We start from the raw sequence: 26,995 nt of genomic DNA, 5'->3' as shown, positions 1-26,995 counted from the left end.
CAAGCGTGGCACTGCTGGATCAGGAGTTAACATTTTCCATTTACTGTGTGACATATTTCTCTAGGCTGTCCCCTACGCTTTGGGCAAGGTCATAACCTAATTTAATATCTGTTAATAAAAGCCCAACAGTTCCTGGGGCGCCTGGGTGGCTCAGTTGGTTAAGCGTCTGACTTTGGCTCAGGTCATGATCTCAAGGTTCCTGAATTCCAGCCCCGCACTGGGCTGTCTGCTCTCAGCACAGAGCTTGCTTTGGATCCCCTGTCTCCCTCTCTCTCTTCCCCTCCCCAGCTTGCTCTCTGTTGCTCTCTCTCTCAAAATAAATAAACTTAAAAAACAAAAAAAGTCCAACAGTTCCTTTTCCATTTACTTTGACTGGAAATGAATCTTTTAACAAATACACACTTCATTTATCAGTAGCATTTATGATCGCTTAGCATATGAAAGGAATTGATTTCACATGTTCTTGAACTGGGTTCTCTTATCATCCCCATTTTACAGACAAAAGGGCTGAGTTTAGAGGATAAATAACTTATGCAAGGACACAGCACTTGTAATATTCCTGTACTTCAGATTTTTCTAAGTACGGAATAAGGAAAAGTACCTTGAAAGTAAAGACTAGTTTGTTTATCTATGCCTGGTACAAATTTAGGACCCTGGCAAAGGTCATCTGAGAATGATTGTTCTTGAGTGATAGTCAATAACAGTGAATTCTATTGGTTTTTTTTTTCCCTAATGTTTACTTTTTGAGAGAGAGAAAGTGTGAGCAGGGGAGGGGCAGAGAGAGAGGCAAAGAGAGGGAAACAGGATCTAAAGTGGGTTCCATGCTGATAGCAGAGAGGACAGTGTGGGGCTCAAACTCATAACCTGAGCTGAAGTCAGACACTTAACTGACTGAGCCACCCAGGCGCCTCTGAACTCTATTGTTAATAAAAAATTTATCAAATGAACTGGATAGTAAAGTACTTTTTCTTTTCTTTTTTTTTTGTAAGCTACTTGTTTTTAAAGCATCTATAAAAATTTTGTTGTAACATGGAAAAATTCATGTAATATAGAGGTGAAAGAAAAAAGCAGGTTGCCAATGGAATATAACAATGTGAAATAAAAATAACCGTTTGTATGCAGGAAATTAAAAATATTAAAAAGAAATACAGCAAATCGATGACAATTGTGTTGAGATTATAGGGGATTTTAGCCCTATCAAAAATAATTATCATTATTCTTCCAATCAAAAAAACTGTACATTATTATTTAAAAGTATGATTAATTTGCTTAGCAATCACAAAAAACCACTTTAGTGAATATCAAAGTAAACATCCTGCCTACAGGAATTCAAACAACATGAAGTTTAAAAAAATTTGATTTGGAAGGAATAAAGGGAAATTAAAGTGAAGGATATTTACACTTAAAACCTGGAAATTTTATATACTATTTGCTAAATGGTTTGGCAATATCTTGACTGTTGTTTTGCCTTCAAGGTACTTGCCAGCCTGCTCCCAGTGGAAAGAGAGAAAATGTCAGGGTAGCCTCTTGTGCAGGAAAATCAGATTATTTCCTGGGTGTCTCTTGATCATCAATAGTTGTTGAAACTCCTGCCTTTCCTTCCAGTCAGAAAACCCTGGGAATAAATCTGTCCTGCTCTGTTTGTATGGCACAAAAATACCTGCCAAACTCCCTTCAAAGAGACTATGGTGGCCTCGGCTATGACTGCTCAGTATCATAAAATCCCAAGAAAGACAGTGTATAAACACAACATTAACTCATTTCCCTTGAGTAGGCATAATCCTAATATTCATGGAAGGTTGCAAAGAGCCACTTGATGCAGGAGCCAGGTGATCACAAATGACAAAGGAAATTCACCTGAATTGGTTCAAGATGTGTGTTGCTGGGAAACTATGTCCAGGGGCAAATAATTGTATTGATTCTTGGAAAATGGTGACACTGTGTAAGTGAACAGACAGGTGCAGCAACACAAACACCAGTTAGGCTTTTTGTTCTTAGATGAAAGGCTTGCTCTTATTTTGTTTAAAGCTAATGGAAGATTTTAAGGAAGAAAAAGAATAAAGAATTATTTGCTATAATCATTATAACAATTATTAACAAGGTCTTTTCCGTTCATTATTTTCTTTTTTTTTTTTTTTTTAAATTTTTTTTTTTCAACATTTATTTATTTTTTGGGACAGAGAGAGACAGAGCATGAACGGGCGAGGGGCAGAGAGAGGGAGACACAGAATCGGAAACAGGCTCCAGGCTCTGAGCCATCAGCCCAGAGCCCGACGCGGGGCTCGAACTCACGGACCGCGAGATCGCGACCTGGCTGAAGTCGGACGCTCAACCGACTGCGCCACCCAGGCGCCCCACCGTTCATTATTTTCATAACAGCTTTTCCCTTTTTGCAAATGAGGAAAATGCAGCCCAGAGAGGTTAAGTATTTTCTCAAGGTCACACAGTATAGAGAAGAGTTAAGATTTGGAATCTAGGTCTGTCAGACTTTGGCCTGGACTCTTCTACCCATAGCTGCCAAATGATCATTTCCTTGTGGTCAGAGGAAAATATTAAAATAATAAGAATCTTCTCTGTGGGCCCAAAGGATGTTGGGCATGGCTTTAGATTCTGTTTGTGGGAATTGGATATATGTTTGCCAGTGAAAAATTTTTCTGATATTTTCCTAATACACACTAGGGGAAGATAAATAATTGAGAACCGTTTAACTTGCATGTCATTAGAGTTATGCTCACCATACAGATGCCAACATTCTTTTTTTTTTATGTTTTTTTTTTTCAATATATGAAATTGTCAAATTGGTTTCCATACAACACCCAGTGCTCATACCAAAAGGTGCCCTCCTCAATACCCATCCCCCACCCTCCCCTCCCTCCCACCCCCCATCAACCCTCAGTTTGTTCTCAGTTTTGAAGAGTCTCTTATGCTTTTGATGCCAACATTCTTAATTGCTTCTTTGCAGGGTATCATAGAAAGATATGCAGATACTTGAGGTTCGTTACATTCTTTTGATAAAGTCAGACAGGGTTGTGAGGGGAAGGTGGGATGAGAAAACTGCCACAGACAGATCACTTCCCTATAGTGATATCTAAGTACTGGTGGACATCAATAATACGGAAATTGCTGTGCATCCCACTGGAATTTGGTCTTAGGGCTAGGCGACAGGTGGAAGACAAATGGTGTGTGAAAGAAAGTGTCCCAGTGATCCTCTAGGCCCTTGGTTGTCAACCCTGGGTCTTCCAAGAGCCATCAGAGTCAGGAGGGAGGCCCTCCATTCTTTTTCTCCTAAGGCAGGAACTACATCCAAAACTGCTGATAACTTGGCCTTCCTTTTTGCCACACGGGGGTTAAATGGTGAGTTGATCCAGTTGGGGCTTCATGCTACTCACCAGCTGAGCAAATTAGTAACACTCTGTAAGTAAAAACCAGTTTCTGCCTCTGTAAAATGGGAATAACCATCCTTACCTCTGAAGTGCTGCTTCCTGCTAAATTTCTCTGCCCCCTTTCCCCATTAATCACCTCTGTTCATTTATTTAAACTTGGCAACTCATGTTGATCTGTTCTTTTCAGCTGATAACATCAATCAGATCCTAATTTTCCCTGGGGTCTGGGCTAAGCCAAATAAGTGAACTTCCAGATCTTGTTCAAAGATATGTTTTTGCTCCTCTATAATTGTTTTATTTATTTATTTATTTTTTGGTCAATAGTTAATGTTTTAGTTTAATTCTGACACACTAAAAGGTGTCAGTCTGGGAAACGTGGATTGTGGGGTAGGGGCAAGAGGGCAGTTAGGAGTCAAGGGGTAGTATATATTTGGGTTATTATTTCCTACTCCGGTTTATGGAGTCCTCCCGTTGCTGACATCTAAATAAATGCAGACTCAAATCAATAAAATCCTGTATCCAAACTGTTTGGAAAATTGTGATAGTGAAAGAAAATTATGAAAATGAGTATTTCATTTTAAATGTCTTCTCCTGTCAGTGTTATAATAAATAGGGCTACTAAATCAAGGCCTGATTAGATCAACCACCTTGATTATATCAAAGCTCATCCCAGTTTTTTGATAGCAAAATTTGCGTGTTTAACTAGTGGAAACCGATTTTTCATTTAAAATGGACATAAGCGGGCCTAAATGGTGGATGGATCAGACGAGGGGGGAGGATTTTAGGGCATCTCTAATAGGACATAGGAACTAGGTGAAGTGCTATATAACAATAAAATTGATCCTCTTCAATGATATGAAATGTAGTTTTCCACACCTTCCAGCTACTTCCTTCTCTAATGCTAATAACAGTTTTTCTCAAATTCCCATGTGGGTTGTTAATGACATGTTATGCTTCTGCACAAACTAATCAGAACCTTTAAAATCGGGCTTCATTCTTATTGATTTCTCAATCGCATATAATTCAGCAGGTTTTCACATCTAAAATGGACAACAAATAACAACTATCACTCATTGAGTCCCTAGAATCTCTTAGGCACAGTACTAGGACCTTATGTATGTCATTTCTTTCAAATTTAACAAAAGTCAAATATGTTTACATATAAAAAAGTGCCCAGAATATAAATGGAAAGCTCAGTAAAATATCACTGTGCCCTTTCTCAACTAATTTACTTTCATATCATATACATTATATTTTAAAAAATCATTTCATTAGCTTTGCAAGGAGGATACTGTTAGTCCCATGTTCCAGAAGATGAAAATGAAGTACACAGACCTGCCCAAGGTACAGAGCTTCTAGTAAGGGGCTAAATTGGAATTCCACAGGCCTGTCTAAATGCCAAACTGTGTTCTTTCTCTACATCATTGCCAAAATCAGAACGGATGGCTTTCAGAGGCTCTTCACAAAGGATTCCCTGTCCTTTCAATCTCTGCCACTGCTCACAGATTTCCATGTAAAGACTATATCAGCCTAGTGCTCAGTTGTGGCTTTCTCTTTTGGATTGAGGGAGTGTGGTGAGGGGACATGGAGTGTGGGGGAGTTTCTCTGCCTTCTGGTCATTTCTTGATTTCTGTTTGATCCTTATTTAGTTGGATACCATTCTTGGCTTGGCCCAAAAGGGCCTGTTCTCTTCATGGTTTGAATCATATATGTATGAATATATATATATATAAAACTTTATTTTTATTTATTTTGAAAAAGAGAGAGCATGCATGAGTGCAGGAGGGGCAGAGAGAGAGGTTGAGAGAGAGAGAATCCCAAGCAGGTTCCACACTGTCAGTGCAGAGCCTGATGCAGGGCTCAATCCCACAAACCATGAGATCATGACCTGAGCTGAAATCAAGAGTTGGTCACTTAACTGACTGAGCCCCAAGGCACCCCAGGATATACTGTTTAAACACAGGCTCCTATTATGTTAACATTCTGGAGAGTCTCATTGTTCTTCTAATTAAGCTACATCTCCCAAACTCATCCTCAAATTTTACAACCACCTACTCCTATATAATTCTTTGTAGATTTCAATAAGAAGATATCAATATTTATATTGATATTGATATAGATATACACCCGAACACAGTCTGGAAATATATTTCATTTCTTTAAATAATAATTAATATTAGGTATACAACAAAAGTAAGAAGGGCAGATTTTGGCAAGCGGGGAATAAGCCAAGAGAAGAGGAAAGAAACAGGTCAAGTAAACCCAGGGAGTTAAGAGGAGGAAATTGACTTAGCCTTGGAGAGGAAAGTTTATACAACTCTCCATTTAGATTCTTCCCAACTTTGCAGATATACAGACCTACTTAATGCTATTTCCCAAGGCCCAGGATTTGTGGTTTTTGCTGGGATATACTCCTTTTTTCAATGCCACTAAAGACTCTCTCATTTCCCCCCTCACCTTTCAGTACATGGAAGCTGAAGACAGCTCTGTTTAGAGGCTGAAGGTTGGGAGTGGGGGCTTCTTATTCATTGGAAACTGAGGGGTGCTGAGGCTTTCCTGCTCAAAAATACCTCCCTACCAGTCTAAAATTCTAATATTTTTGTCTCTAGGTTTCCTCACAAAAATGTAAGTCTGATACCTGAACAGGACTGCAGTTTAACTCACCTGATGGGTATAAACAAACACACACAGCTTTAATATTAATGATCACACTCCTTAGATTTAGAAAAGCCATTTATACTGCACCGATGGAGTATGAAGAAATTGTCAGGTCTTTAGACTGTTAAATTAATTAAACAAGGAGTCCATTAGACTGAGGTAGCTTTAATGCCTTCGTGGCCTGACTAAGCAAACCAAATCCTAAGACTGAAAACTACTCATGGTAAAGAAATCAAAACCTAAGGATAGCAACCAATCACAAACAGCCAACGAGGCTTCCCCAAATAAGGCAACCGCTTAAGCTATAGTCAATCAAATAATTTCCTTGCATTGTTTCCACAACTTCTCTGTAAGTCTTTTCCCTGACTCCTTTTGGTGGAGCATTTCTTTTTTTTTTTTTTTTTTTTTTTTTTTTAATTTTTTTTCAATGTTTATTTATTTTTGGGACAGAGAGAGACAGAGCATGAATGGGGGAGGGGCAGAGAGAGAGGGAGACACAGAATCGGAACCAGGCTCCAGGTTCCGAGCCATCAGCCCAGAGCCCGACGCGGGGCTCGAACTCACGGACCGCGAGATCGTGACCTGGCTGAAGTCGGACGCTTAACCGACTGCGCCACCCAGGCGCCCCAGGTGGAGCATTTCTAACCACTTCTGGTTTAGTGCTGCCTGACTGGAATCAATTTTTGCTCAAAAACTCTTAAAAATTTAATATGCTTCAGTTTATCTTTTAACAGGATAAACTCAATCCATATATCTTAGGTTAGGAATTTTCTCTGTGGACCAAGCTTTTCCATGGATATTAAGTTATAGAGAACTGCAAGAAATAGCTACAAGTTGTTTGAGGAAGCTTTGGGATTTTGAGATAACATACATGTAGAGGGAAAATGTTAGTTTGAGTTAATACAGTATTCTTTTTAGGGGGGAAAAATTGTCTATAATAAGCAAAATATCTTTTGGGAATAGAAAGTACATGATCATCAGGACTTAGCAAGGCTGAGACCTGGAGTATAGATGAACTAATTTACCAAATAAATGGACAGGAATGTAATGGTTGACATGGTGGGTAAAAAAGAGCTAATCCTGAGAAGAGGAAAAGTGGTAGGAGAGGGACCCAGCATCTGAAAAGAGATGGGTGAAGTGGGATATGGCCAAAAGTTGTCTGATATTTTTCTATTATCTACAATAAAGTCTGTATATTTTGTAGTATGTCAGAGAATTCTTACTCAAACTGTCAGAGTAGTGGTGGGTGTTTGACTGCTAATACAGTAATCACTAAAATTTTGACTACTTATATCCTTTGTGATTAGGTTTAACTTCATTTAACCCAACCCCCTAAATAGCAATGGTATGAATACACAAAAGATGGGTTTTTTCTTTTGTAAAAGTCCTGAGGTGGATAGTCCAGGACTCCTATGATTGCTCTATAGTAATGATGGGCCAGATTCCTCTTATTTTTCCAATCTGCCATCATTAGTGCACTCATTCTGAAAGTGGCCTCATGGTCCAAGATGGCTGTAAGAGTGCCAGTCAACACCCCGGAATCCCAGGAAAGGAAAGGAGAAATGGCAAAAGGACTTGAATCAACTGTATGTCCCTCTCAATTAGTCTTTGCATCCATCCAACAACTTCTGTTTGCATTTCTTTAACCAGAACAACTATAACATGTTTCTGAGAGGCAGAAAAATTCAGACAAAAATTTCACAAAATCATGAATAATCAGCATCCGTTTCCAGGGTTGTTATTTTGTTTTTTTGTTTTGTTTTGTTTTGTATTGAACTTCTGTTCAGATTACAGTTCCATTATAAAGGAAGGACTAAGTAGTAAGAAGCAACTTCTTAGCAATTTCCCTGCTTGGTGAATACCTAACCGTCTTTAAGATGCATACCAAATGCCCCCTCCTTTATGAAGCCCTTTCCTAACACAACCAGTATTTCAAGTTTTGCTTCCTCTGTACTCCCCAAGTATTTCACACTCCCTCTTTAATTGTATTTATTACACTGCATTGTAATTAGATTTACACATCTGTTTCTTTTAGTAGATGAGAAGGTCCTTATCCTATTATTCTCTGTACTTCTCTAACACCTAACATTCTACTTGGCTTATGATGGACAATCAACAAATGTTGGTTGAGAATGAAAGGAAGAAAGAAAGTAGAAAGGTAGTTATAACTCAGGTAGAAAAACTCAGAAGCTCTGGGAAAAGTAACACTAATATATTTTAAGCATAATTAGTGTCACCAACCATTCTGGTTTGCTCAAGAATGAGGGTTTTTCTGTGCTTGCAGTGCTAAAACTCGGGAGACCTCAGGCAAACTGGGATGGTTGTCACCTTACACCACACCCCAGTTGTCAAGTCTAGACATTCAAACACTGACTCAAACAAGAAAAAACTAGAAAGTCAAAGGGGAATGGCAAGATCATTTCTCCGATAGTTTAAACAGAGTCCCTGACAGCTACAGAAAGGGATCTGGAGGCTCTGAGACTAGAAGTCACCAGGGAGGGGTCTAATTCCAGGAAAGATTCAGAGTTGTTTTTGTTAAAATGTGGAGTTTCTCCTCTGCAATCCAGAGTTATACAACAATGATGTCAGTTAAAGATTGGTGACTCAGATAAATCATGCAGGATACCAACATGATATGACTGACATTTGTATTTCTTTAGGTCTGGCTCTGAAGTCTAAATTGTATATCCCAGTTGTATTAATTATGACATAGGTTCTATTGTTGGCTCTATTAGCCAACAATAGAGGTCCAAAATACCAGTGGCTTAAACAACAGAGGAATTTATTTTTCTCTCAAGTATATGACTGGACTGACAGAGTGGCTCTGCTCCATAGTCACCAAGGCTCCAGGCTCCATCTGTCTGGTGGTTCCACCATCTATAGGAAATTGCTTTGTCTACATAATCCATTAAGCCCCGATGTTCCTATTCCAGGCTATAAGAAGTGAGATGCAACCTAAAAGTTGCATACATTCCTTTTCTGAACATCCCATTGACCGGAAATCAGTGTCCTCATCTAAGTGTGAGGATGGCTGCAAAGTGTCTTCATTCAGGGTGGCCATGTACCCATATTAATATTAGGATTCTATTACTTTAGAAGAAGGGGAGAATGTAGACAGAAACACCTAGAATTCTCTGCTACACTAGTCATATAGTAATTAGCAAATGTTTATGCCTCACTGTTACAATAAAACAAATTTACAATTTTGTGGGGTTTTTTTTTTAAAGCATCAAGTATAAACATTAATTATTTGTATAGAGAGCCTGCCTCCATGGGGGACATGATGCCTGAACCCAAGAACCACCTCCTCACAGGTAGATACAAGAAGAAATACACAGCATGATCAAGCAAAGACTTTATAAAGCCCAAATTCATAAGGCAAGAGCAACTAGCACAGAGGCCAAAGGCAAAATGAGAATGATGACAAAGAATGAAGAAAAATAATACTAATGTAACATTAAAGTGTGGTATACAAGAGCTAACACACTTGGATTAATCCTGGCTCTGCTACTCACTCATTCTAAGTATGTGATCTTGGACAAGATCCCTAGCTTACCTGTGCCCTCTGTACATACAAAACTATTATAATAATAGTTTCCACTGACAGAACTAACTTATCAATAATCTTATGTTATGGCATTGTGGTGAAGAATAAATCAGTTACTAAAGTTCTTAGAACAGTGCCTGGCACATGACAGTATTCAAAAAGTGTTTTATTATTGTCTTATGTTTTGGCTAGGGATGGATATCAGAAAGTCCAGTTTGTGTAGGTTATGTACGTATATATGTAGGTAGGTAGGTAGGTATTTTTAAAGTAAACTCTATGCCCAATGTGGGGCTCAAACTTATGACGCTGAGATCAAGAGTCACATTCTCTACCAACTGAGCCAGCCAGGTGCCCCTCCAACCTAGTTATTTATTCAATCTGTAAATTGTTCACTTTCCTGAAGCAAGGATAATAAATTAGCAGATAATAGTAAAACCGACAAAAGCAAGATTCTTATCCTTGCACATTCTGAAGTGAGACAAAAATAGGATGATAAGATTGTTCCATTTAGTTATTCAGCAAATTCCTCTGAAATAGTTTTCATATACCCAGCACCATGCAAAGTACTTGGAGTTGTTCATCTCATTTATGTGCCTTAACTAGAATGGATTCTATAGTGTAAAATGCAAATAAAATATAAAGGATCATTCTTTTTACCCAGTAAGAAGTCTGGAGGTGGCAGAGCTCATCTAGAATGACTTGGCAATACTACCAATGGACAAGATCCCATCTCTCTTCCTAATCTGCCATCATAGTGCTAAATGAGGCACAGCAAGCAAGGTACAGCAGAGCCAGTTTGATCAAATGCCTTGCCAAAACAGGGACCACTATCTTTCCAGCCTCCAACAGGTGGGTCTTCAAAGCCCTCTATCCGAACACTTAGTTTCCCTTCTTACCTGCAGCATTCTGCTTACAGGTACCAAATTTTGTATCAGTTAGGAGTTGTTTGGCTTTTAATGACAGGGACTCAAACACTAGTGGTTTGATAAATCGTTTCACTTTTGTCAAGTAATGAGAAGCCTGGAGGGAGGTGGTCCAGGGCTGGAAAGAAGGCTTTGCTGTGTTATCAGGGACTTAGGATCTTCCTATCCTTCTGCTCAGCCATCCAGAGCATGTGCTTGTGGCCACAAGATGACTGATCCTTTGAGCATGGCCTCAGCACTCCTGGTAAGAGAAAGAATGTGAAGGACACAATGTGCCTATCAGCTGAGCACCTATCCATATCCTTTGAAAGGCACATATCCTTTGAAGTGCTACCCAGTGACTGATAATTCTTTGGATGGAACTATGCCACAAGACCACTGCAGCTACAGAGAGCTTGGAAAATGTGTGTTTTTAGCCAAGTCCAGGCACATTGTCTCTCTGAACTAAGTTGGAGATCCTTCAGTAAACAAAGAAGGTGAGAAAAAGTATTGGGTAGGCATCTAGCAGTGACTGTCAGAAACCAATGGTCTATCCAGTGCGGGCCTTCATCTCGCTATAAGGCACCTCTCTCATAAGAGATCATGGCTGCCCTCTAGATGAAATCCTGCAAAGGACCAACCCACAGTCTTGAAAACATCAGATCATTACAAATTTGAATGTATCTTCCCAAACACCTCTTTTGGTAATAAAGATATTTTCAATTTATATAGGATTCTTTCTCTGGTTATTTAACAAGTTAGTAGGATTTAAAAATGTATTAAAATCGCTTCAGATCCATCACTGTCGTGAATGATGTTAGGAAGTATTTGCCAGGAGCCAAACATTTGAACAGCTTTAACCATGGCATCAGAAAAACTACAATTACATTCAGGAAAGAACTGCTTGATGTGTGACATTAAAATGCAGTTCCCCAGGCAACTGAGAGGGAGATACATTCAGTAACAACAGAGCTTCAATGAACTGCTAAGATCTTACAGAATTTGCAACACCTTTTGTTTATTTTTCATTGACACTTAAATTACCACTTGAAAGCATCCGCTGACTAGAAAACAAATCCTCTACTCTGGATAACTAGGAATCTTCCAGAAATAAGTAGCACATTAACTGATAGAGGACATTGGGACAAGGGGACATTCCAGGATGGGATGTGCAGCCTTGCCATCAGACGTGGCTGTGTTGGGAATGGCACTCTTTGCAGAGCACTGCCTCATTCTTTCTGTCATACATGAGTTTGCCAGCCTTTCTTGCTGACTCATACCGCTGCACAGTGCCTGGTCAGGAGCTCAATGTATGGGCATTTAACAGGAAATGTTATTCACTGAATAGGTATAATTCTGTACTTCCATGATCAGGGGTTGTACAAAGTGCACTAAATAAGATAATGAACTTGCAGTATTTACACAGCTTTGCCCCAATTACAATCTATTACTGAAAGACCTAAATATTCTTGTTGATTCACATTATTTTAATTTCTGATTAATTTTCAGTTAATCATAAGAGATGTCACTAAGTTTTTCTGATCCGAACTAGATTCCCTTGAGTAAATCGATACTTAAATACTCCTTTTCCAAGGGATCTTTCAATAGTTAAAATATTCTTTTTGTATTTTAAACAACTTTGCTATTAACAATGGCTAACATATGTCACTCAATTGTTATGTATCTAGTGCTATTGCTAAACTCTACCTGGATAGTCTCACATCTCCATACAAGCCTATGGAGAAAGTCCTATTACTATGCCACCCATTTTCCAGATGCAGAAATCGAGGCTTTAAGAGGTTAGGAGACTTACCCATGGTCACTAAGTTGATAATTAATGGAGCCAGGGCATGAACCCACAGAGTGTGACACCACAGGTTGTTTCTTAACCACAACATGACATGACTCTTATTTTTTCTAACTTGTGAGCTTACATAGTTTTACTTTTTAAGGGGCAACAGTCTCTAGAATTTTTCCAAAATCAATAATAATAAAAAGCAGATATGTTGTAGACATAACAACATCAAAGAACTTGTTGAATGAATAAATGTCAGCTCCTTGAAGGCAGAGTTTTTGTGTCTTTTTTCACTGTTGCATTCCCTGTGCCTTGCACAGAGCCTGACATATAGTAGATGTTCACTGAATATTTGTTGAACGAATAAATGACTCCTGATCTTGATGGTATCATGGGGCCATTGGGGCCATAGCAATGGAACCCCTCTCTGAAGTTTATCAACTCAGTGAGAGCAGATTACAAACTTAATTTTGTTCATCTCTAAAACCACAAATATTTTGCACATTGTGGGTTTTAGACCAGAAAGGGCCCCCTAAACATACTCAGAATTGGACTAAAACCCTGAGAGAACCAGCTCAAAGTGAAAGCATTTGGACTATTTCATGAAACTTTAAATTTCTCCTTGTTGGCTTGGGATTCTCAACCTCAGGGTTCACATCTGGTTTTGGGTCCAATACAGGATAGGAGAAATTGTCTCTAGGGGATCTTCTATTGGTGCCTACTGACATAGACAAGTTTAAATGGAACATGGATAGAAAGAGGTTTGTTGCATTTTACAGAAGGTTTGCAGGTGGTCCTGAGCCAGGGAAGTAATTGAAGGAAGGGATCCCAGGACTGAAGCCCCACTCTCACCCCCATTATCCAACAGACTGAAGAATGCTTCACATCCTGCTCTCTCTATGAATTCACATCCTTAGCACAACTTAGGGTGATGACAGCACGTGTTGCCTGACTTTTTTCATAGCTACCCAGGAAACAGGAACTTGGATTTTGCTTTTCCTACCATATTTCCCATGCTGCAATTAACATGTTACACACCCAGAGGAGAAACATGGCTATAACAGCATTCCCAAATGGCATTTACCTGATTGTCTACCCTGGGCATCAGGATCTAGTCTTCAGTTGGGGTTCCATGTGGCTTATTCTATACTTGGGATTTTAATGGAATTTATAACTGAGCCTACCCTATAGAATGAGAACCACATACAGTTTAGTGGATCGCTGACTATGAATACCACGCAGTGGCATTATAATATGAATTTCCAGTTCTTCAGTAAAAGCTGGTTGAAACCCTTTGCCAAATAGCATCCTATCAGAAATTCTGTTTTTTAAGAAACACTTACATCTACTTTATTTGAATTCAATAGAAGAAAAGGGATCTGAAGCAAATCTGAAGAAATCTATTTCAAAAAATCTGTATTAGGTTTCTCCAGAGAAACAGAACCAATAAAATATATAGAGAGAGATATATAAGAGGAGATTTATTATAGGAATTAACTCACGTGGTTATAGTGGCCAAAAAGTCCCACAATCTGCCTTCAGCAAGCTGGAAGGCCAGGAAAGCCAGAGCCATACTTTTAGTCTGAGTCCATAAGGCCTGAGAACAGGTGTAGGATGAGGGGAGGCTGATGATGTAAGTCCTGATCTGAGTCAGAAAGCCTGAAAACCAGGAGCAGTGATGTCCAATGCCTGAGGGTGGGAGAAGATGGGTGTCTCAGTTCAAGCAGAGAGAGTGAATTTGCCCTTCCTCTGCCTCTTTGTTCTATTCAGGCCCACCACAGATTGGATGATGCCCACCCACTTTGGGGAAGGCAATCTTCTTGACTCAGTTCACCAATTCAAATGTTACTCTCTTCTGGAAACAGCCCCACAGATGAACCGAGAAATGTTTTACCAGATATCTGGGCAAGTTGACACATAAAATTTCTTTGTGGTATTTCTTTAACAATTCCTCTAAAGCTAAAAAAATGAAGATTTTTTTACTAATATGTTCCAGTTTAAATAATATTAAAACAATTTTTTTAATGTTTATTCACTTTTGAGAGACAGAGTGAGAGTGGGGGAGGGGCAGAGAGAGAGGGAAACACAGGATCTGAAGCAGGCTCCAGGCTCTGAGCTGTCAGCACAGAGCCCACCCGACATGGGGCTTGAACTCACAAGCTATGAGATCATGACCTGAGCCGAAGTTGGATGTCCAACCGACTGAGCCACCTAGGCGCCCCACCAGCTTAAATAGTATTACTGACCCTTTTTTTTTTTTTTCCAACGTTTATTTATTTTTGGGACAGAGAGAGACAGAGCATGAACGGGGGAGGGGCAGAGAGAGAGGGAGACACAGAATCAGAAACAGGCTCCAGGCTCTGAGCCATCAGCCCAGAGCCCGACGCGGGGCTCACGGACCGCGAGATCGTGACCTGGCTGAAGTCGGACGCTTAACCGACTGCGCCACCCAGGCGCCCCTACTGACCCTTTTTAATGAAGGGTGAAGACTGTGCCCATCTCCCTTTCTTCAATTTTTAGTTTTGGTTAGTTGTATTATTCTTATATTGTCCAGGTTCATACTGTTCATGTTCTGTTCTGTAACAGTGATATTAGGTGTTTTAGCATTGGCTTTATACTTAGAATTGTTTTTATATTTAAAAAATTTAAATTGATTTTATATTTAAATGCTTACCATACCATCTGAATTCTTGAGTTCTTTATTTTGATTATTTCTTAATTAGCAGGATCTCATATCAAGTGGTTTTCTCAGTAAGGAACTTATATACACATTGTATTTTCTGAGTTCATACATGTTTGAGGCAGTGTATCCTTGTATTTGAATGCTTTCTTGAGTGGGTATAACTTACTTTCCTTAAAGCTATAAAACTTTCTCCTTCAGAAAAAAATTGTATTGTTTTTTTGGCAATGACTGTTGCTGTGGAAAAACTGGAGGATAGCCTATGTCCTTACTCCCAAATCTTTTTAGGCAATTTGTTGTTTTTGTTTTGTTTTGTTTTGTTTTTTTGCATGGATGCTTGAAAAACTCTATCCTTGAAACTGTCCTTATTCTTGAAGTTTATCCAGCCTGGTGTTAAGCATTCTGTCTTAAATTTTTCTAGAAGATATTGTTATAGAAAATTATATATATATGGATATATATACATATTTTTTTGCAAATTGTATTTTAGTTTTTAAGAGGAATATCCTTTTTTATGGAGATATAATTCGTATACCATAAAATTTATTCTTTTAAACTGTACAGTTTAGTAGTTTTTAATATATTCACAAAGTTGTGCAAATATCACCACTAATTCCAGAAAATTTTCATTACCCCAAAAAGAAACCCCACACTTATTAGTGGTCACTCCCTAGTCCCATAAGGCCTTGGCAACCACTAATCTGATTTGTCTTGATGCATTTGCTTATTCTAGGTTTTTCATACAATAGAATCACACAATATGTGGCCTTTTACATCTGCTTTTTTCACTTAGTATAATGTTTTCAAGGTTCATCCATGTTATTGGCTATATCAGTACTTCATTTTTATGGTTGAATAATATTCCAGTGTACATGTATATCACAGTTTATCCACTCATTAGTTGATGGACATTTGAGTTGTGTCCACTTTTATTTAATGTTTATTTATTTACTCTGAGAGAAAGAGAGAGAAAGCGCAAGTGGGGGAGGGGCGGAGAGAGAAGGAGAGAGAATCCCAAGCAGACTCCATGCTGTCAGCAAAGAGCCCAATGTGGGGGCTTGATCTCATGACCAGGAGATCATGACCTGAACTGAAATCAAGAGTCAGACGCTCAACCAACCGAGCCACCCAGGCACCCCTGGGTTGTTTCTACTTTTGGGCTATTGTGAATAATGGTGCTATGAACATTCATGTGCAAGTTTTGTATAGGCATGTTTTTGTTACTTCTGTGATTCTACTTGTTGTGGAATTGCTGGGTCGTATGAGAATTCTGTGTTTAACCTTTTGAGGAGCTGCCAGTTTCTTTTTTTTCTTAATTTTTTTTTTTTAACATTTATTTATTTTTGAGACAGAGAGAGACAGAGCATGAACGGGGGAGGGTCAGAGAGAGGGAGACACAGAATCTGAAACAGTCTCCAGGCTCTGAGCTGTCAGCACAGAGCCCGACATGGGGCTCGAACTCACGGACCGCGAGATCATGACCTGAGCTGAAGTTGGCTGCTTAACCCACTGAGCCACCCAGGCGCCCCGGAGCTGCCAGTTTCTAATGCAGCTGCACTATTTTATATTCCCACTAGCAGTGTATAAGAATTCCAGTTTCTTCACATCCTTTGAAATACTTGTTATCATCTTTTTTAATACAGCCATCCTAGGGGGTGTGAAGTAATATTCACTTAGGCCCTAATTGGCATTTCCCTGATAGCTAATGTTGAGCATCTTTTCATGTGCTTATTGGTCATGTGTATACCTACTTTGGAGAAATGTCAATTCAAATCCTTTGCCCATTTGTATATTAGGTTATTGGTCTTTTTATTGAGCTGTTAGAGTTCTTTATATATTCTAGATACTAGTCCCTTATTAGATACATGATTTGCAAGTATTTTCTCCCATTCTGTGGGTTATATTTTAAATTTTGGTGAAGCCTAGTTTATCTTTTCTTTTTCCCCTTTTTGCTTCTATTTTGTGAGTCATTTTATTTATTTATTTATTTATTTATTTACTTATTTATTTATTTATGGGCATCTGGTGGCTCAGTTGGTTAAGTGTCCGACTTTGGCTCAGGTCATGATCTCACAATTCATGGGTTTGAGACCCGTGTCAGACTCTGTGCTGACAGCTCAGAGCCTGGAGCCTCCTTCAGATTCTGTGTCTCCCTTTCTCTCTGTCCCTCCTCTGCTCATGTTATCTCTCTCTCTCTCAAAAATAAATGATAAAAACATTTTTTAAAATGGCCATTTATTTTCTCAAATTTTTATTTACATTCTAGTTAGTTAACATGTAGTGTAATATTGATTTCAGGAGTAGAATTTAGTGATTCATCACTTACATATGACACCCAGTGCTCATCATAACAAGTACCCTCCTTAATACTCATCACCCACTTAGCCCACCTCCCCACCTCCCTCCATCAACCCTTAGCTTGTTCTCTATTGTTAAGAGTCTCTTGTGGTTTGTTTCCCCCTCTTTTTTCCCCCCTTTCCCATATGTTCATCTGTTTTGCTTCTTAAATTCCACATATGAGTGAAATCATATGGTATTTGTCTTTCTCTGACTTATTTCACTTAGCATAATACACTCTAGCTCCATCCACGTCATTGTGAATAGCAAGATTTCATTTCCATTGTGTATCTATACCACATCTTCTTAAAAATTTTTTTTAATGTTTATTCATTTTTGGGAGACAGAGAGAGACAGAGAGCAAGTGGGGTGGGGCAGAGAGAGAGAGAGAGAGGGAGAGAGACATACACATAATCCAAAGCAGGCTCCAGGCTCTGAACTGTCAGCACAGAGCCCAACACAGGGCTTGAACTCACAAACTGTAAGATCATGACCTGAACTGAAGTTGGATGCTTACCCAACTGAGACACCCAGCTGCCCCTATACCACATTTCTTTATCCACTCATTAGTCAATGGATACTTGAGGTCTTTCCATAGTTTGACTATTGTTGGTAATGCTGCTATAAACATCAGGGTGTATGTACCTCTTTGAATTTTTATATTTGTATCCTTTGGGAGTGCAATTGCTAGGTTTTAGGGTAGTTCTATTTCTAATTTTTTGAGGAACCTCCATAGTGTTCTCCAGAGGCTGAAGCAGTTTGCATTCCTACCAACAGTGTAAGAGGGTTCACCTTTCTCTGTATCTTCACCACATGTCATTTCCTGTGTTGTTCATTTTAGCCATTCTGACAGGTATGAGATGGTATCTTATTGTGGTTTTGATTTGTATTTCCCTGATGATGAGTAATGTTGAGCATCTTTTCATTCTGTGTCATTTCTAATTAGCTGATCCAAGGTCATGAAGATTTATGCCTATGTTTTATTCTAAGCACTTTATAATTTTTGCTGTAACATTTAGGCCTTTGATCTATTTTGAGTTAATTTTTGTATATGATGTGAGATAGTGATCCAACTTCTTTTTTTTTAAAGTATAGTTGACATGCAATGTTATATTAGTTTTGGGTGTATAACATAGTGAACTCATAATTCTATACATTAGACAATGCTCATCATATAACTGTAGTTACGATTTGTCACCATATGTTATTAGAATATTACTGACTTGGAGCGCTTGGCTGGCTTAGTTGGTAGAGCATGCAACTCTTGATCTTGGGGACATGAGTTTGAACCCCATGTTGGGTGTAGAGCCTACTTAAAAAAAAGAAGGGGCACCTCAGTGGCTCAGTCAGTTGAATGACTGATTCTTGATTTTGGCTCAGGTCATGATCCCAAGGTTGTGGGATTGAGCCCCATGTTGGGCTCTGCACTGAGTGTAGAGCCTGCTTGACATTTTTTTTCTCTCTCTCTCTCCTTCTGCCCCTTTCCCCTGCTCACACTCCCTCTCTAAAATAAAAAAAGTAAAGAATATTACTGACTATATTCCCTACACTATATTTTTCTTCCTTGTGATTTATTTATTTTATAACTGGAATTTTATACCTCTTAATCCCCTTCAACTATTTCACCCATCTCCCTACCACCAAGTTCTTTCTTTTGCTACATGCAAGAGGGTATCCAATTGTCCCAGTATCATTTGTTGAAAAGACTCCTTACCCTGTTTAATCATCTTGGCACTCATTTTGAAAATCAACTGCGTATAAATATAAGGGTTTATTTCTAGTACAGAAATCTGCTTGTATCATATTTTTGACTATAGTCTCTCCCATTTGTTGAGTTCTCTATTTCAAGAACCCTAATTATTCTTATGCTGGATCATCTTTGTCTTCTCTAATAGCTCTCATCTTTGTCTCTTATTCTGCATTCATTCACCTGCCTTTCTCCATGTCAGTAATTAATTTTTTTAAGGTTTTTTATTTTATTTTTTATTTTTATTTTTATTTATTATTAGTTTTTTGTTTTTTGTTTTGTTTTGTTTTTTGAGAGAGAGAGCATGCATGAGCAGGGGAGGAGTAGAGAGAGAGGGGAGAGATAGAATCCCAAGCAGGTTCTGCACTGTCAGCCCAGAGTCCCATGCAGAGCTCAAACCCACAAAATGTGAGATCATGACCTGAGTTGAAATCAAGAGTCAGATGCTTAACCGACTGAGCTACCCACGTACCCCTATTTTTTTTACTTTTTGAGAGAGAAAGAGAGACAGAGAGAGAATCCCAAGCAGGCTTCATGCCTAGTGTGGAGTCCCACATGGGGCTGGATCTCATGACCATGAGATCATGACCTGAGTCAAAACCAAGAGTTGGCCGTCCAGGTGCCCCAGTAATTAAATTTTTAACAGTGTCTATTTTATATATAGTTCTTTTAAACAAATTCCATAATAATGATTGTCCTCAATATATTTCCTTAGATCTGTAACTCCTTTTTCAATTTTATTATCTTGGTTTTTTTTATCATATTGAACCCATGTTTTTATTAATTTGTTTTATAGCATAAAACATTTGTGAGCAATTTGCTTCTGTTCCATGAGCTTTACTTCCTACTCAGTTGCACTCTTTGTGTTTGTGTCTTCTTTGTGCTGTATTATTTCCGCCCTTGTTTAGTTTAGTTTGGCTGTTACACGTTTGCATGGTTGCCATGTTATTTCTCTGTTCTATCCATTCCTGATATTATTGAGGGTGACTTCTTTGTGTTTCCCATTATTGCAGAAGCTCATTTGCTTTGCTGACTCTGCTACAGTTGGGGACTTGAGGTGACTGTAATATATCCTTTCTTCTATAAGGGATTATGAAGGTTGGGACAGTGTTCATTTGTGGTAGAGTGTACTCTTCCTTAGTATCCCTGTTTTTAGCACGTGGTAGTTCTTTTGAAATGGTATCTAAGATCCCCTGCCAGGAATATGTGACATTTGGGGTATGTCTACCCTACCCTTGTGAGGTACCTTTGGGCTTTGGACAGTTTCCTCAAGTCAGCATGGAGCCCTTGATCCTTCCTTCCATCTCAGAGACTCAGCTCAGTGTTTGTGTTCTTCCATTTTCTCTCCAAAAGTTGTCCCATTCCTCCTCAGTCAGAAGAGAAGAAAGATAAAGGCCTCAATTTAGTTTGCTTCTCCTGACATTTGAGGGATTTCGTGAGACATCTCAGGATTGCACTGATTCCATAGTCCTACTTCTGGAAGTTAGGAGTGGAATAAGGACACTTTTCCTGTGTGTTTTTCCACCTTATGCAAGAATATCCTCTAAAGTTTGAATCTCAAATATACAATCACCATCAAGTGTATTTAAAGAAATTTCCTTTTTTCCAGTTACCATTGACAGATTCCTAACATTAGTTCCCTGCTACCCTTGGCAAGTGACTATATATTTCTATAGCCCTGCAGTATTCAATCTCTGATACTGTGGATCTCACTCCTCTGTTTCTCTGTTCTGCTACTTTCCTAAAAGCGGGAGAATTAAAAAAAAAAATTCCTTGGCCTTTTGATACAAAGCAACTCCCAGGTTGGGTCCAAGGTGAAAATGGGTCCCTTACTGGGTTAGATACATACATGCCATTACAATTCCTGCTTGAGAATGCACATAGTTTTACTGTTGCACTTTTTTGTGCTAATAAATTCTGGGAACATGTCCCTCCTATTTTAGTTTATTCCTCTTTTTTCTCTCATTTCCACTTGTAACTACCCCTGCCAAGTACCTACATTTCACTGTTAAACTGTTTATATAAAGGTGATTTTAAAGTTTCCTTATATTACCTCTGGGCATTTGGCTGAAAGGCATTGCCTCCATTTTACAACTAATTATATTATCGAACAAATCTGGAGATTTTGCATTATTTGGCAACAAAAGTGCTAATGCTTCAGTAGCAGTGTTTATAAGAAAATGTTAATTTTTAGGGTAAAAATTTAATTAGGAGTTGTCTTTGGGGAATATGATATTAGTTAACGTTCACAAATGTTTTTAAAGGAAGGAAAAAGATTGCCACCAAAAATTACAAAATTCTTACTGAAAGCGTCTTCATTGAATCCCTCCATTTAAAAAAGTACCTCACTTGGTATCTTTCTTTTCATTTGTTAAATACAAGGCCATTCTTTTTTTTTCTTAATGTTTATTTTTGAGAGACAGAGATAGAGCACAAGCGGGGAGGGACAGAGAAACAGAGGGAGACACAGAATCTGAAGCAGGCTTCATGTTCTGAGCTGTCAGCACAAAGCCCCACTTGGGGCTCAAACGTGAGATCATGACCTGAGCCAAAGTCAGACGCTTGACTGAGCCACCCAGGTACCCCTACAAGACCATTCTTTAACGCTGTCCGCAGCTATGCTGAAACAGTTTGAGACCCAGTGGATAACTCTGACCAGGAAATATCAGTGGACAGTGGGCAGTGCATTTACATTTACAGGGAAAAAGTGTTGCAAGAATTTGCTGGGGGGGGGGGGGGAGGGAGGCGGGGGGACTTACAAAAATGTTAGCAGAGTGACAAAGAGGTTTTCCAAGAGATGGTCATGTTTCTTGATTTATGTATCTTGGTCTTTAATGTATGTAGAAATTCAACAATTATCTTTAAAAGGCACATTCGCCCAAATACTTCTATTTTAGACTAAAGGTGCTGAGGAGGCCAAGTAATTTCCATATTTCCCTCCTTGATGTTAACAACAGGGCTATGCCTCTTCCAATAATACTAATTAATAAGTATAATATTAACAAATAATTAATACATATAAATAAGTAATAATATTAATAAATATAATCATCATAAAATATGATATAATACGGATATTATATATCAGTATAGAATAATTTCAAGGGCTTCCCTCCTGGTTCGTCTGATTCTAAGCTTTTTAAATACCTGTATATATGTCAGAAAGTCAGCATGAGAAACTCTGGAGCAAATCATGTTAATTTGACACATGTTTAAAACCTACCTTTGGCATTAAGAAATAATCCCCCCAGCGAGGGGGAATAAAAAGCCCATTTAAAAAAACCCACATTTTTTAATCTTAAAGAAAACAGTCAAAGGTGATGTCACTGGTTACGAGTCCAGTTGATCAATAACGTTTCACAATTTGTACCAACATCGGGGGAAAGGAGCTTAGCACGTCACTCCAAAATAATCAGTACCAAATACCCACAGAACGCAAATGGGTTTTTAATGAAAGTCCTAACTTTTCCTCGCTTACAAATCAATTCTTCTCCAGGGCCAAAGTTCTGGCCATCACAAATGCCATCCTCCTAGATACAGGGACTCACGTAAGGTCCACTTGGTGCAACACTCTCCCTCAGAGCAGCGAGTGGGTTCTCGTAGGTGGCAGGTGCGTTGGCCATATTTTAAACTAACGAACGCAAGAGTGTCATGTCATATTATTCTCTCGCCCTAAAAGCGTAAGAGTTGGTTTCCTTACCGACAGCTTAACGCAGTCTTTTCCCCGGCGAGCCCACCTGTTTAGTCATCTCTCCTAGAGCGAGGGGACACGAGCACTTCTGAGCAGCATTCTCTTTGCCGAAGAGGAGAGGGCTCGCCGGGCGCCCGGAGCGTGCATCCCCCAGCCTAGGTTCCAGCACTCGACATCTGCCTCCGTCCGGATTCGGTTCGCGCCGCCACAACCCGAGGGATGCAACCCCCTCCTCCCGGCTGGCGCGGGTCTGCTCCACTGCCCCCGGCGGCTGCCTTTCCGGAGCTCGCTGGGTCGAGCCCCGGTTGCGCCCAGCCCGCCGGACCGCCCCCTTTCGGGCGCGGGGCAGAGGACAGGCGAGGGGGCGGGGCGAGCGCCGTGACGCGCGTAGGCTCCCGCCAATGGGAACGCTTCGCGGCGCCGCCAGAGCCGCCAGCCCATAAAAAGGAGGCACCGCAGCGCTCCCTAGCCCTCAGCTGTTCCTGTCTTGAAGAGTGTTACAGGCTGGTCGCCTACTTTCCTCAGGTGATCCCGGCCACAGCCTATTGCCTGCGGCCGCCGGTGCAATTTACTTGCAGTCCCCGAAGAATCCCAGAGTCCCTCCGAAGCGGCAGCGGCAGGTCCATGGAGAAGGGTCCGGTGCGGGCGCCGGCCAAGCCGCGGGGTGCCAGGTGCAGTAATGGGTTCCCCGAGGGGGAGTCGCCGCGACCCGGGCCGAGCGGGCGGGCCGAGAAGCCGCCGCGGCCGGAAACCAAGAGCGTCCAGCCGGCGGACGGCTGGAAGGGTGAACGGCCCCGCAGCGAGGAGGATAATGAGCTGAACCTCCCCAACCTGGCGGCCGCCTACTCGTCTATCCTGCGCTCGCTAGGAGAGGACCCCCAGCGGCAGGGACTGCTCAAGACGCCCTGGAGGGCGGCCACAGCCATGCAGTTTTTCACGAAGGGCTACCAGGAGACCATCTCAGGTCAGTGCGCCCGCCCGCGGCGTGGGCGCGGGCTGCTCTGGCTTGCGGGGCGCGGAGTAGGTGGCGGCGGGAGGCGCGCGCCGGCTCCGGGAAGTTTCCGGAGTTGCTTCACTCTTGGCGGAGTGAACCGAGTGCTGTCCCTTCCGCACCCCGCCTTCTGCGCTGGCCCCGCTGGAGAGAGCCCTGCGCGGGACGCATTTCTGGCGCCCAGGGAGGCAGCCGCCTCTCCTCCCCAAGGGTCCGCGCAGCAGTCCTTGCGGGGTCCTCCCTGCCTTGCGCGCAGCCGTCTCCTTGAGCCTCGGGGCGCTGGGACCGCGGTCACTGAGCTCCCTGCCAGGTGGGCGGCTGGAGCCCCTTTTGCCTGAGCGTCTAGGGCCGGATGCTTGAAGCACGTGCTGGACCCACACTTGCCAGGATTAGGATCACCTGGCGCTTGCGGAAGGGAGGGCTTCCCAGGTCTTTTTCTCGAGGTCTCACTCTTTGATAGATCTGGGGTGAAACTTCGGCTTCGTTTGCTTGGAGGCTGGGGGTGATCCTTTGTGGCAAACTCAGAGATCCGCACTCTCACTGACTTGCCAGGGGCCACCCGGGTCTTCGGAAAGGTGTAGTTTGTGTCCACATCAAGTTAACTCCATCTCAGGATGCTCCCAGGGTTTGAGGCGTGAGGTTTCTCGGGCTAGTTTGCTGTTTGAAGCCGCCGCCCCCACTGTAAAAGCTCAAAAGCTATAGAGCTCTTCCCTGGGAGTCGGGAAGGTTTGCTGAGCTCTGGGACCCGGAATCGGAGTACCTCTAAGCCGGGTTTGCCCAATGCTATCCGTGCTTGAGGCGGGTCAGGCTTTCACCCAGAAGGCCAGAAAGCTGTAGGGGATGGGTAGGGAGAATGGAAAATGAGGACTTCGCTGCTTATTTGCTGGGTGAACGGTGTTGGTCTTCACAAAAGAGAAAGATATAGTCTGACTTCTGCAACTGGGACCAAGGACGTTGTTTTCCAGTTCAAATCTTCTGTGCCTCTTGGTGACATTTATTTATTTGGCCTGAGAAGTCTCTGCCTTCATCATGTCTCAAGGAATAACAGTGCTGCTTTGCAAGGTAACTCCCTGTCCCTGTTATTTTCTTGATCAAGTATACGGCGATTCACCCAGTAGATCCTGGGAAGGACAAAGTTATTTTTTGCCCAGTCTTCCACACCCCAAAGGAAGGGTGGGAAATCAGTGAGAGAGGGGTGGGGCCCCAAAAGGAAATGATACTACACACTAAAGCCAAGAAATGGGCCTCTAGTTCTGTGTCCAAGTTCACTTTTTTACCTCTTGATGGAAAAATTTCCGAGACTCAAGAGCAGAATTTCAAAATGCAGAGACTGAAGAATAAGCAGTCTGCATTTGGTGAATATTCTGTCATTCGGTGATCTTCCACAAGGTAATGAAGAAACCTCTTTTAGGGTCTTGCTCATTCTGTCTCTTGTGGACACTGAATACAGTCTCCTCCCTAACATGGGTCAGACTTTGGGAATCTCTCCAAATTCACAGGAGGGGTTTCTGACTCCAAAGACAGGTCACAGAATTACCTAACCCACAAGGTTTATTTTAAAACAAATGGTGAGCAGAAGTTTGTTTCATGAGCCGTAGGGCTAATGAATCCAAAGAACACTTCCGTATACCTTAGAAAATTGTTTCAGTAAAATGTTAATTTATTACTTAAAAAGGTCTCTGGACCTAGAGACAGAAAGGAGATTAGGGGTTGCCCGGGCCTGGGGAGGAGGATAGAATGGGGAGTGGCTGCTTAATGGGTTTCCTTTCGGGGTTATGAAAATGTTCTGGAACTAGAGAGGTGGTGATGTTTGTACAACATTGTGAATGTACTAAATGCCACTGAACCGTACGCTTTAAAATGGTTAAAATGATGAATTTTATTTGTATTTTACCGTAATGAAAAAAGTCCACAGACCGTTTAAGAATTATTACCAGCCATTAATTGAATATTTTTGATGCTTTAAGTGCTTTCTGTGGAGAGTCTTGGTTAATCCTTAGTTTTGAGATAAACACTGTTCTCTTATCCCCATGATAAAGACATTGAGGTAGAGAGGTTGACAGCTTCAAGTGGTAGGGCTGGTGTTTGAATTCCCACAGCCTGAATGGCGAACTCTTACTTCCTTTCTTATGTTGCTATCTTGTGTCTTATCTACTAAGTTTTTCAAACTGTGAGTTGTGACCTAACCATTGGGTTACCAGCATAAAAAAAGGTGAAGTAGGGCCGCATGGGTGGCTCAGTTGGCTAAGCACCCGACTCTTGATTTCAGCTCAGGTCATGATCTCACAGTTCACGAGTTCAAACCCTGTATCCAGTTCTGCACTGATAGCTCAGAGCTTGCTTGGGATTCTGTTTCCCTCTCTCTCTATGCCCCTCTCCTGCTTGCTCTCTCTCTCAAAATAAATTTTAAAAAACTTAAATAGGTGGAGGGGCGCCTGGGTGACTCAGTCAGTGTAGCATCTGACTTCGGCTCAGGTCATGATCGATCTCATGGTTTGTGAATTCGAGTCCCACATCGGGCTGGATGCTGTCAGTGTGGAGCCTGCTTCGGAGTCTCTGTCCACCCCCCTCCCCCAGTCCCTCCCCTTCTCTGCCCCTCTCCCTACTTGCGTTCTCTCTCTCAGTAATAATAAACATTAAAAAAAAATGAAGTAGGTGGAGTAGAATGGGAAAGATGCGTTTATAACATGAAGTAAGGATACAAGTTGTGAGGAGCTTCTGAGTCCGCTTTAGAGGTATATTTTTTTGGTGCGTACTGGCTCCAAATGTTAATATATTTCTGAACTGTGGGTTGTGGTCAAAAGTTTGAAAGCCTCTAAGGGATCATACTTAAGGAATTAACATCTATTTCTTAGAGGTACAGAAGACGGAGAGGAGAGGACAATGAGGATGATGCTGAACTTAAAGGAATAAACTTCAAATGGCAGTGGTCCAGATCGTGGGCCAGCCTAGGTGGGAGAGAGAAGGAAGGAGACTTTTAAGTCTGTAGCAAATATGGCAGAGACTAATAAAACAATTCTGCACAATCTCTAATTTTTATTTCTTTAGAGAGCATAAGTCAGTGACTACTATAAATTGTTTTGGATAGAAACAAACTTCTTTCAAACTCTCACTTTTATATGCTTGTAAACAAGATACTCTGTATTTTTATATCTGTCTATATTAATTCCTGGTTAATGGTATTGACTTCAGTGTTGTAAAATAGAAAATTCCCCAAATTATTCTCCGAATTATTTTTTGTTTCTCCTGAGTGGACCGATGCTA

At 40.8% G+C, this 26,995-nt stretch overlaps 1 protein-coding gene and 1 long non-coding RNA gene across 6 annotated transcripts in view; one reads left to right on the top strand and one right to left on the bottom strand.

Annotated features, from left to right (window-relative positions):
• The window catches only part of LOC125167748 (uncharacterized), a 62,836-nt gene extending 39,804 nt beyond the window's left edge, over positions 1 to 23,032 (bottom strand). The window contains exons 1-2 of the long non-coding RNA XR_007152923.1: positions 22,750 to 23,032; positions 13,788 to 13,974 (exon numbers count right to left, since the gene is read on the bottom strand). This is a non-coding gene — a long non-coding RNA (uncharacterized LOC125167748). The remainder of the gene's footprint in view (positions 1 to 13,787; positions 13,975 to 22,749) is intronic.
• A 190-nt stretch (positions 23,033 to 23,222) lies between these two features.
• The window catches only part of GCH1 (GTP cyclohydrolase 1), a 76,357-nt gene continuing 72,584 nt past the window's right edge, over positions 23,223 to 26,995 (top strand). For all 5 annotated transcript variants that reach the window (XR_007153257.1, XM_047863954.1, XM_047863956.1 and 2 more), the window contains exon 1: positions 23,223 to 23,704. Coding sequence is in view for 4 of the 5 variants with exons in the window: in XM_047863954.1 (XP_047719910.1) it covers positions 23,365 to 23,704 (340 nt within the window). In the remaining variant the exon portion in view is untranslated. The remainder of the gene's footprint in view (positions 23,705 to 26,995) is intronic.

The sequence above is a fragment of the Prionailurus viverrinus genome, chromosome B3 (assembly GCF_022837055.1).
Source record: "Prionailurus viverrinus isolate Anna chromosome B3, UM_Priviv_1.0, whole genome shotgun sequence".
Taxonomy (NCBI): domain Eukaryota; kingdom Metazoa; phylum Chordata; class Mammalia; order Carnivora; family Felidae; genus Prionailurus; species Prionailurus viverrinus.
This window is presented reverse-complemented; position numbering and strand designations above follow the sequence as displayed.